At 45.3% G+C, this 11,864-nt stretch overlaps 1 protein-coding gene across 1 annotated transcript in view; it reads right to left on the bottom strand.

The window, feature by feature from the left end:
* Positions 1-11,864, bottom strand: part of MYH13 (myosin, heavy chain 13, skeletal muscle) — a 53,941-nt gene that overhangs the window by 40,156 nt on the left and 1,921 nt on the right. Inside the window, exons 2-10 of the mRNA XM_008572952.1 lie at positions 10,701-10,857; positions 10,456-10,612; positions 8,821-8,848; positions 8,620-8,731; positions 6,729-6,821; positions 4,744-4,807; positions 4,556-4,654; positions 4,345-4,448; positions 2,143-2,281 (exon numbers count right to left, since the gene is read on the bottom strand). Coding sequence (XP_008571174.1) covers positions 2,143-2,281; positions 4,345-4,448; positions 4,556-4,654; positions 4,744-4,807; positions 6,729-6,821; positions 8,620-8,731; positions 8,821-8,848; positions 10,456-10,612; positions 10,701-10,857 — 953 coding nt within the window. The remainder of the gene's footprint in view (positions 1-2,142; positions 2,282-4,344; positions 4,449-4,555; positions 4,655-4,743; positions 4,808-6,728; positions 6,822-8,619; positions 8,732-8,820; positions 8,849-10,455; positions 10,613-10,700; positions 10,858-11,864) is intronic.

The following is an 11,864-nucleotide window of genomic DNA, read 5'->3' as shown; positions in this document are numbered from 1 at the left end:
AAGACTCACCAGATGTGTTCCCTGAACTTTGGACTTTCCAGCCTCCAAAACATTAAGCAATACATTTGTTTTCTTATAAATTACCCAGTTCCGTGTATTTTGTTATAAGCAACAGAAACAGACTAATACAGCTACACATATCCTGTTCTATAGCCAAAGTGGGCCACTCTATGTCCCCCAGTCCCCATTACGTTTCTTACTCTGCCCCCTTACTCATAACATTCTTCTGCCTAGACTGTCCTCTCCCTCACATCTTTCAGAATCCTACTCATCCTTCAAAGTCCAAGGTCAGTACCCCCTACTCTAGGAGGCCTTCCCTGATTACCCCAGTCAGAAGTGCTTCCTGCCCCAGACACTTTGAGTTTCTCTCCTGTTACTTAGCATGTACAGTGTGATGGGCAGGATGCTAGGGCGGGTCCCAAGACTTGCGCCCCCTGTACATAGCCTGTATAATCTCTTCCACTTGAGTGTGGATGGAACCTTTGAATATGGTGGGATGTCACTCTCATGATGAGGTTACTAATCAGTTGACTCTGAGTTAATTAAAAGAGAGATTACCTCGGGCATACCTAACCTAATCAGGTGAGCCTTTATGGGACACTGATAAAGTCATGTAGATTTTCCTGGGCTTTAAGTCATGGCTACAGTTCCCTTTTATTACCTAAGTGTTTCAAACACATTGCTTCACACACTATAGAGATGTAATCAAAGGTAGAATTATCAGGGCTGACCCCTGTTGCCAGCCTTTTTTACTCAGGGAACTGGTCAGAAGCATAGTGAGAAATAAGAGGACCAAAGAGTAGGACATATGGGGAGGGTTGAGTCCTGTCTCTGTTCAGCCCCTCCTGCTACCCTCTGCTCTACTTCCAGGCCTCTTAGGGATGAGGCAGAGGGTGATGGTGGGGTCAGCCAGATAAGAGTTACGAGAAAGAAGATTTGTTCAACAAGACCTTGGTTCAGGGTCAGGTTCAACAAATGTCAGGGGTGGAAGTGACAGGAGGAAGGAAACTTGGTCCCCACTTTACCAAAGGCTTCACTTTAGGCCAGAATGATTAGGACAGTATCCTGGACATTATCAGTGATGCACACAGGGAGAAGTCAGGTTCACTTAACAGTATCCTCTCATAAAAGTTTACTGTAAAAAAAACAGGCAAACTGGGATGGTGAGGGATAGTGGAGTGGATGGTGATTATTCATTCATAAGAATGCTTTCTGTTTTTAAAGAATTCACCAAATAAGGGCCGGCCCATGGCTCACTTGGGAGAGTGCGGTGCTGATAACATCAAGGCTACGGGTTTGGGTCCCATATAGGGATGGCCGGTTAGCTCACTTGGGAGAGCGTGGTGCTGACAACACCAAGTCAAAGGTTGAGACCCCCTTACTGGTCATCTTTAAAAAAAAAATAAAAAAAGAGAATTCACCAAATAGAGTGGAATAATGGTTATCAGAGGCCGGGAGGGGAGAAGTGGTAGAATAATGGGTACAAAACCATGCTCTCTACCCTAACTGGATCATTGGGCAGTATTTGCATGTATTGAAACAACACACTGTACCCCACAAATATGTATAAGTAAATCTTAAAATATTTTACATTTTAAAAAAAGCTTAAGATGGGGCCGGCCCGGTGGCGCACTGGATAGTGCGCCGCTTGGGAAGCACGGTGGCGCTCCCACCTGAGGGTTCGGATCCCACATGCAGACCGGTTCCCGCTCACTGGCTGAGCGAGGTGCGGGAGCAGCGCCGAGGGTTGCGATCCCATTGCCGGTCCCCGGTCCAGTACGGGGGCAACACTGAGGGTTGCGATCCGATGCCGGACACGGAAAAAAGACAAAAGACAAAAAAAAAAAGCTTAAGATGGAAGATAGATTTAAAAGATTTAAAATAAAGGTTTCATATTAAACTGAATTATTAAGGAGATTAAATAAATATATATATATAGAAAAGAATTCACCCCAGTAGGAGTCTTTGAGTGAGTGCACTTCCCAGTACGTGTGCAATGAGCTTCAGGCAACCCAAATTTGGTTGATACTGTTTTGGAAGAGCATCTCTGGGGATGAATGCAAAGTTTATCTCACGTGGCCTAGTCCACACATGAACACAGGTGGAGAGTCAAATCTTGGTCCCCTTCCCAGAGGCGGTCACCTTCAGTGCCGTCAGGCTCGGCCTGCTCCTCTCGCTGCTTCTGCTTGAACTTCATGTTCCCGTAATGCAGCACAGCCCCCGTCAGCTTGTAGATCCCCACCTTCTCCTCTGAGCTGAAGCCCAGAATGTCAATGGCATTCTGGGAGGAAAAACAAAAAAGGACAGCTGTCACAGCAGGACTCAGGGATCCACAGGGAGCTTTTACCTGGCAAAGATGTCTCCTCCTTTTTGAGACAGCATTTGCTCAAAGAAGTGAATTACGGGTGGGGTGTGGTAAGTTCTGTCCAGAAGGGACCATCACCGAGGATGGCACTATTATTTTTCAAAAGAGAAAGAGCAGATGCTAGCAGAGCCCTTTCTGTGTATCAGAGTTGGGTTGGCACCATCCATGTGTTATTTCATTAAATTCCCACGAAGACCCTCTCAGTGTATGGAGTTTTCCAAATTTCCAGATTTGTACGAGGGGAAGTAACCTGCCCCAGGTAACAGAAAGGATGTGATAAGACTGGGACTGAGGCCAGGGCTCTGTCGCTTCAAAGCCTACAGTAGTTGCCTGTTCGGTTTTATAACCACATTGCCCATTTTTTACCACACAGGTTTCCATGAAAACATTCTTCTCTGGGGTACATGTGTTGATTATGTAGCATGCTTTGCAGCTTGAGCCTAAGCAGTGCCCACTGGTGGGGTCAAAACATGTCTGGACATGTCTGGTGAGCTGGCAGGAGAGACCTAGGAGGTCAGCATCAGCAGGAGCTCCTGGGGTGGCGCCCCCTAATGGGAGAGGAAGAGCCCATGCCAGGAGCTGACTGTGGGGAGGAGCGATTCCCAGGCCAGGATGGCCAACCCTTGAATCCATCCCATCTCAGGGGTGCATATATCTGTGCTAGGGAGGAGTCACTGTAGGTTAAAAGAGAAAGAACTTTTTCACTAAACCATGAAAGGAGTCCAGGGAAATTGTTACTGCCTGGGGAGCCTCTAGGAGAGTGCCATCTCTAGGGGAAGGGGGCATTCTCTCTCCATTTTACCGTAAACCATCATCCAGCAGAAGCTTCGTGAGAGGAAGGAACAGCACCTGGCTGCAGGGAACCTACAGTGACTTTTAGAATTCCTTAGGACAGCCTTTCTTGGGGGCTGCAAGCCATGCATCAGTCATTAACCTGGCCCCTTCTGTGATCGCAAGTTGGTGAAGACTGGGGAAACCTGGTTAAAAACATTTAACCACTAGACTTAAGTTAACTGAAGTTTACTTGATCCTGAATTTTTTCTACTTGCCTTAAAACAATTGGCATCACCTGGAAATGTCACACCCCCCAAAGGCTAAGAAGCTGAGCACTGGGCAATGTCCCTAGGAGGAAGAACAAGACTTCTTTCCACAAGCTCTTGCAGATTCTGTGTACGCAGAGCAGCAGAGGTGGCAATAAATTGCAAAGAGATGGTGTGTTTTAATTAAAAATGCAAGTTCTGGGGTCGGGCAGACCTGGGTTCAAACTCTTTCTCTGTCATTTTCAGACTCTGCGTCTTCAGGCAAATTATGTTCTGTTTTGTTTTTTAAGACTCAGCTTCCACATTTATGAAATGGGAGCAATAGTGGCACCTTTCCCAGACATGTTTTTGGGGCTTAAATGAGATAACGCAGGTAAAGCCAGTGCCTGGTGCACGTTAGTACTCAATGTATTTAGTTATTAGTATTGTTGTTATGATTATCAATCCTGCAAATACTCCTCAAAAATAAAGTCCAGGAGACCTGGCGGGTACGGTCAGGAGGTGGGTGCCTAAGTCAAGAAGCCTATGGTGGTAAGTAGAAGGAAAAATAGAGAGACTGCTACAGAGTGGGGTTTTTTTTTTCTGCTTTATACTTTTTCATATTTTCTAAATTTTCTTGAACAACCATGTATGGTTTTATAACCTAAAAACTTCCAACAAATGTTAGGTTAAAAACTTTATAAATGAAAAACTTTATTCCAATTAAAATGCTGGGGAATAGAACTGAAAACCTGTCCTGGAGAACCTTCTGGATTCCCATTTCAGAATCTTGTCAAGTAGAGCTGAGAGGGGAGGGAAGCAGTCTGTACCAATTCTCTGAGATCTTGGGTCTAATCACTCAGCATCCCTGGATGCTGTTTTTCTCATTAGCTCACTAAGGTGCCTCTCAGATCATAAACTCAACAATTCTATGCATAAACAAGTAAATAAAATGCTTACATCAGTGGCCAACAATTCTTCACTGTCATCGATGCTGGCTACGGTGACCTCTCCTTGGCTCACGAAGGGGAAGTCAAAGGGGTTGGTTGAAATCAGAAGCAGGTCTGTGAAACAGGAGGATCCTTTAACATCCCATCGCAACTTACCCTGGGCTTTTCTCTCCCACTATTACTGCTTTAGAAGATTAGAACGATATATCCCAAGAGCTTACCAATGAGTTCTGGCTTCTTGTTTGACATGATTTGGTAAAAAATATGATAGCTTCTCTCGCTGGATAACTGAAATGTCACTCTGGATTTTTCCAAGAGATCTAAGGTAACAAAAAATAATGCAATTTCAGGTTCCCGAGAGATGCTTTGTGGCCAAAGACCAAGGGATTTGCAGAGTGGCTGGACTCACAGGTTTCGATGTCTGCCGATGCCAGCTTTCCTGTGGCTCCGAAATGAATCCGAATGAACTTTCCCTGTCCAGTGGCAAACACCACAGTTACTAGACTTGCGTGGTTCTGTGGCTGGCCTCTGACAGGTGCTACCACCCATGGGTGGGAAGCGTAGGGTCGGGGAGTAAGTGATGCCAGAGCGTGAGAACTTCCCTCCTCTCTGCCTGTCTGGTGCCCAGAGTCCCCAGGCGGGGTCAGCCAAGTCTCGGGCAGCTCTACCCACAGCGCCTGACCCTGCTCCTCCAGCACCTTCTCCCACCCTCTGCTGGAGACCACTTCACTCTTGACTGCCTCCTTGGTTTTTATCCTGCTCTCATGTACCTGGATTCTTAAACTCTTTGTAACACCTTTGAACTGATCACTTTTCTTTCTTTCATTTTCTCCCCACTTCGATGCTGCTTCTGAGAGTTCTTCCTCAGTTTCACATACTGCATTGCTCATTACAGGTAAATCTAGCTCCCAGGCTCAGGCTCAGGCCAGGCTTTGTGGCTCCCAAAAGAACCACTTGAGGTCTAGATTCCCTCCTTTTGGGGGAGTGAGAGGTAACATTTTATATATACGTGTGTGCATGCGTGTGTGTGTACTCCTTTCTTATATTATATGCTTAATTGATCCCTCTACTACATTGTGAGTAAATTTGAGGGGAAAAAAATGTTACCTTGCTCATTCATTCAGAGTCTGGAATGTGGTCAGTACTCAATAGTATTCTCAATATTTTCTGAATGAAGCCTGAGAAGTTAGTGAAGGGTCAGTGTAGATATGTGTGAATTGTAAGTGTTGGGTCTTCCGTATTTTTAGCTGCTTAATGGAAGATGATGGAAGTCACCTCTGGCCCGCCAATGTTTGGAGGGCGGAAGGACAGAATAACCAGAATGATTGTGACTTCTGGGTCAGGGCCAGGAGGAGAGGCCTTTGAACTAAAGAAATGTGAGTCATGATAGGGAGTTCCTGAAGGCATTGTCTTCCACTTTATGGTGGTGCTGGGTTAGGGCAATAACTGACTTGGTCCAAGCATGTGTAACACACCTCTGCTGTGTAACATGCACCCAGACCTCCAGCAAGGAAGAGGGGTTTAGTTGTGTTCCTGGGAAGACAGATGTCCAAATGGGCAGTGCGTAGGGCACAAAGAGCATGTCCAAGAAAAGAAAGGTCAAGGCTAGAGCCACGGTCATTGATGGATGTGTCTACTTTCTCATCAATAGCCATTTTGTCTCTGAGAGGTGACAATAGATGTGAGCCTTAGATTATCCAACTAGTGAGATGTGTGACATGTTGATGTACTTTTGCAACTATAGGCATAAATGAGAGCTTCACATCTGAGTACTTGCCCCACTAGTTGAAGTAATCTAGTGAAATTAAATAGAGGGCTGGATATTCGTTTGTTTGCCAGGGTAGAAGTAAATACCTCTTTGGTTGAGCTAATCCTAAGTGGAATGTTGAAGGATGGAATAAATCCATCTATATCTTCAATATCAACATATTTCCAATTTTTGAGCTCTATTCCTGCGTTCACTAGGTCTTCCTTACTCCAGAGGCCTCCTGACTTGGAGAAGGTCAAATCTAACTTAATTTACACTAAGCCTTTGTTGGCTAAGCCAATGGATATTGCTTAATTGACCTTTGCATTTTAAAATGTTTCAACCTAGAGAGACCAATTTTAGTATAAAGGAATTTATCTCTACTTGTGAAATTTGAATCACTGTGACTTCATGATGCTGTGAGGCAAAGTTGGTTAGATAGGGAAAGAGCCAAATCCTCTCTGCAGGAACAAACCAACACTTTCTTCAAAGTGTATCAAAATATTTCAGTTGGGTAGACTGATCTAATTGCTTGGGGGTGGAATAAGGCCCAGTATATTTTGGTTTATGTGGCCATTTTTCATATCCAGCATTTGAGGAGAGGGTGCAGTTTTCAGAGGGTAGTTGAGCATTGGACTGGGTCTTACAAATCTCGAGGAGTTGTCATTCCTCACAGTCTTGGCATTTCCAAAGGCCTCCAGCAGCGGATTGGCCTGGATGATCTGATCCTCCAGCGTTCCCTAATAATAAACAAGAAGAGGAAAAGAGAGGACTTTGGGATGTTTTCTGAAGTAGTCCCTTGGTGACTGGAAAGTGAGTGCTACGGGCAGGGTCCAGGGAGAAATGTCAACCAGCCCAGCCTGGGGACCAGTGCAGATGTGTGGAGGGTCCCACGGCCTCACCCCCACCCCATCCAAGAAGTCATCAAGGTTCCACCCTAGAGAAGCTCTTATTAGCACAGGACTGAAGTGACTTCTTGTCATGCCGGAGTCCAGACCAGAACATTACCCCCTCCATCTTGACATCCAGACCGCCTTTCTTCTCTGATAACATTTCATGATAAATCGTGAGGTTTTGGGACATGTACCTCTGTCGCGGCATGCATCATGACCCAGCTCATATCACAGACATTTGTGCTCAGAAGGAGAAATAGAATGAACGCAAGTAACGCTTATGACCCAAGCGATTACATGATAGAAACAGTGGTTCCCCCAAAAGTTTTTTAAGCGGCAAAAAAGTACTCCAGGAGGATTGTTACTTAGAAGTCCACTATGGAGAGCAGGGTTTTCACCCTCACCCCCATGACTGCTTATCCTTCTGGCTCCAGAGAAGTTTGGAAACTATTGTCAAACCCAGCGGTTCTCAAGGCGTGGTCCCTGGACCAGCAGTACAAACGTTACCTGGGAACTTGTTAGAAATGCAAAATATGAGGTCACACCCTAGACCTGCACAATCAGAAATTCTGGGCTTGGGGCCCAGCAGTCTTGTTAACAAGCCCTGCTGGTGATTCTGATGTGTGCTCCAGTTTGAGAACCGCTGGTGTAAACATTCCTTCTCCAGAAGAGTATGTGGAGTCTGTCAAGGTCACGCAGCTGTTGCTGGTGGAGCCAGTGCTTGCACCGAGTCCCCGTAGGTGGAACCACTTCCTGCCTTGCCCCATGTGATACTGTGATATAATAAGAAATACATATTTTGGTCTTTGGCCAGTTTCCTGGCACACAACTCCTAAACCCCTTGGAATCTCCGAAGTGATAAGTGTCTTTTGTATGCTAATGAATGACTGAGGGCTGGGGGCTCCTGGATAGCCTCAGGATGGGGGCTGGTTGCCAGGGGAACCAGCCTTGTGATTAGAAGGTGGGAACTTTCAGCCCCATCCCCCAACATCTTGGGCGGGGAGAGGGGCTGGAGATTGAGCCAAGGATTTAATCATTCACGCCTGAGTACTAAAGCCTCTATAAAAATCCTAACGCAAGAGATTCAGAGAGCTTCTGAGTTGGTGAGCAGTAGAAGGTCTCGGGAGGATGGTGCACCCAGAGTAGGGCTCCACGACACTTCCCCCATACTTTGCCCTATGCATCTTTTCCATCTGGCTGTTCCTGAGTTGTGTCCTTTATAATAAACTGATAATGTTAGTAAAGTATTTCCCCGAGTTCTGTGAGTCATTATAGCAAATGATCAAAACTGAGAAGGGGGTTTTGGAAGCCCCTGGTTTAGAGCTGGTCTTTCCTAAGTTCAGGAGGCTTGGATTTTAGGCTGGTATCTGATGGGATCTGATTCTAACTCCAGGGAGATAATATCAGGATTGAATTGAAATTTGGGACCCGAGTTGGTGTGTCCATAGAGAAGTGGAGAATTGCATTGTGTGGGAAAAGCCCACACATTTGGTGTTAGAAGTGTTCCGTGTGAGAATACAGAAAGGAAAGAAAGAGTTTTTCCTATTTACCCATCTCGTGAGCACACACCAGGCGTACGCGTGGTGCTCACCCAGTGTGTAATTACACTTACTCCCACAAGCCTGCAGTGCATGCGGCTGCTCACCTGCATTTTACCTGGCTGCTGTTCCTTCTTCTTGTCCCCAGGAACTGCAATTGTTGCAAAGTATTGAATGACACGCTTGGTGTTCACAGTCTTCCCAGCCCCAGATTCTCCACTATTGATTTAAAAGTAAAAGGGATGAAGGGGAGTGGAAGGGACTGCACTGGTTTCCAAGTCATTGTGGTGCAAATTCGGGTTACTCACGTGATGAGGATGGACTGGTTGTCTCGATCTAAGAATGTAGAGAGAAGCAAAACACAACAAATAAACACAAACAGGATATAAAAATAGGGCAACATTGGGGATGGTTGGAAAATATGCGCTCTAGTTCTGGCTTTGCCATTAAGTAGCGGTGTGATTTGGGCATGCCTAATTTTCTTTGGGACAATTTGCAGATTTCCCAAATGTGAGATGTGTAGCACGGACAGCCTGGGAGGTGAGTAGTGAATCCCACAGTATAAAAGTTATTCACGTTTGTAGATCTTTAGCTCTTCCCTAGCACTTTCTCATCTCCCTTTTTAACAAGGAAGCAAGTCTCATGCTCAGAGCTTGTGGGAGGACTCAGCTTCTAATAAGAATTTATAAACACTGATCGGTTGTCATTGCATTTTTCTTTTACCTTTACCTTCTATTTGTGGAGAGTGATACTGGTTTTCCACTTATACTAGTGTATGGATTGAATTGTGTTGATCTAAAATCCACACATTGAAGTCCTAACTTCAGTACCACAGAATGTGACCTTATTTGAAAATAAGAAGAAAATAAGATGCAGATGTAGTTAGTCAAGATGAGGTCGTACTGGACTAGGGTGGGCCCTTAATCCAATATGCCAGGCATCTTTATAAAAAGGGAAATTTGGAGACAGACATGCACACAGGGAGAATGCCATGTGAAGATAAAGGTAGAAATCAGAGTGATGCTCTGCAAGCCAAGGAATGCCAAAGATTGCAAGCGAACCACAGAAGTTAAATTAGAGACATGGAACAGATTCTTCCTAGGGCCCTCAGACCGAACCAACCCTGCCAACACCTTCATCTTAGATTTCTAGCCTCTAGAACTGAGAGACAATACATTTCTGGTGTGTAAGCCACCCAGTCTGTGATACTTTGTTACAGCTGCCATAGCAAATGAATACAAATAGTGATATTAATATTCCCTTTACATTGATGTTACTTCAATTGATTTAAAGAACGATATTAAGTTTGCAGAAATGGCAAGGATTGTAAATGTGAGAGAGGAATGGATGTGAGAGAGGAACTGAAGTTTGGACAACACTGTATCAGATGATTTTAATGTGTCTTCAGATCTCAAATGCTTGCTTCTAATTCTTGTATCTGTGCCAAGTCAAGACAGGTGAAAGTTGAACAGCCATTAAGTGATATTAGGCATACCGCCATGACAATATTAGCATATCGCCACTTCTGGTGCCCTTCTGGAAATTTAGGGAGGGAAAGAGGAACATGAGTTTGAGAAAGAAGGCAGGTGATGGGACACTGCTGTACCCAATTCTCCAACTTTGCAATTCCCGAGTGGCTACTAAATTCTCTTCCAAGTATGTCCATCTGGGGGTTCTTTGGAGGTGGGGGCAGGGCATCTCCTTGTGTTCCACATTCCATCAAATAAGCATATGTGTAGTGCAGCTTCTGCCATGACCACTGGCCTTGCCATGCACCATGACTGGTCATAGAAGATGTTGCACTCCTGGCTTTTTATCCCCAAATTATCTGAATCTCCTAAGATCACTTTGATCATTGCACCATTCAGATGACCAAGGCCCATAAAGGATTTGCATAATTAACGAAGAACTATTTCAAAAAATATGAATAAAAAATTATTCACCTGTCAGCATGAACTGATAGGCATTGTCAGAGATGGAGAAGATATGGGGCGGGGCCTCCTGGCGCTTTTTGCCTCGGTAGGCAGCCACGACCTCGGGCTTGTACACTGGCAGCCACTTGTAGGGGTTGACGGTGACACAGAAGAGGCCCGAGTAGGTCTGTAGGAAAATCAGAAAATTCAACTTGTGGATCTTGTCTTCACTCGGAGAGATAAACTATGTAAAAAGATGTTGAAGGGGCGCTCACGTAGATCATCCAGGCTGCATAGCGCTCTTTGAGGTTATACAGCACAGCAGGCTCGTGCAGGTGAGTCATCATGGCCATGTCCTCGATCTTGTCAAATTTGGGAGGGTTCATGGGGAAGATCTGATCAGTGTTCACAGTGAGCGTCTGGGTATTGAGAAGAGAGCAGGTGATGAATGGGAGAGTAGGTGATGCACAACACTTCACTGCAGTGCAGTGTGGAAGCAATGAGCGATCACGACAAGCCCTAAATTAAAATGGATAAGTTTATGGGTCATTTCCACGCCAAGAGATGAACCCCAAATAATTTGATCCTGGTCAAACTGCATAACCAGTTCTGGTCTGCTGCCCCCCAGTCAGCCTGCTATGGTGCGTGCCAGGAGTGGGCTACAGGTGTGCAGAGCTAGAGAGCCCTTCAGCCGTCAGGGTGATCAGGTGGGGCTTAGGATAGCTGAGGCCAGGGCGGGTTGCCTCTGTTTACCCTATTTGCTGTGAGCGCTACAATGAAACGAAGGTTGCAAGGTTGGAAAGAACTGCTCCAGTGTGTTCTGTGCATTTCCATCTCCATACCTCTGCTCATGTGGGTTCCTTTGTCTGGAATATCTTCATCGAGATTTTATCTAGAAACCTCCAAAGCTCAGCTCAAGCACCACCTCTTGAGTGACCCATTTGCTCTCTCCACTGTTTCTTAAAGACTCCCTTAATTCTTTGAACCTCTGCTCTAATAGTTAAAACATTTGGACTTGCATGGCTGAGTAGAATTTTGAGACTATGACTTAATTTTTCCCTCTCTGTGTTTTTCCTTGCCTCTCTCCCTCATTCAAACATGCGGTGGCCCTGCACGCTCCATTACTCAGAAGAGGTAGAAAATAGAACAGAAAGAGAAAGAGCCTGTAGGCTTTCTGGTGTTGTTTTCTAAAAGCTTAAGTCCTAGAAGAGCTTTGAGGGTTTTACAGAAAAGGTAAAAGGAAGGGAATTTGCTTGTAAAAACATTTGTAGAGGAAAGGAGGCTCTTCTTTCCCCCCCTAGACTAGAGAGAGACATCCAACGTAGCATAAGGAGAGACGAAAAGTCTATGTATCCTGAACCTTTAAGGACTGGGACTTGTTTCTTAACAGATCTTCAGGGAGGCAGTGAGACCCCAGTGTGGTACTGTGTAAAGTTCTG

Source organism: Galeopterus variegatus, unplaced genomic scaffold, assembly GCF_000696425.1.
Source record: "Galeopterus variegatus unplaced genomic scaffold, G_variegatus-3.0.2 Scaffold852, whole genome shotgun sequence".
In the NCBI taxonomy this organism is placed as follows: domain Eukaryota; kingdom Metazoa; phylum Chordata; class Mammalia; order Dermoptera; family Cynocephalidae; genus Galeopterus; species Galeopterus variegatus.
Note: the sequence above shows the minus strand (reverse complement) of the source record. Positions and strands in the feature narration are given on the sequence as shown.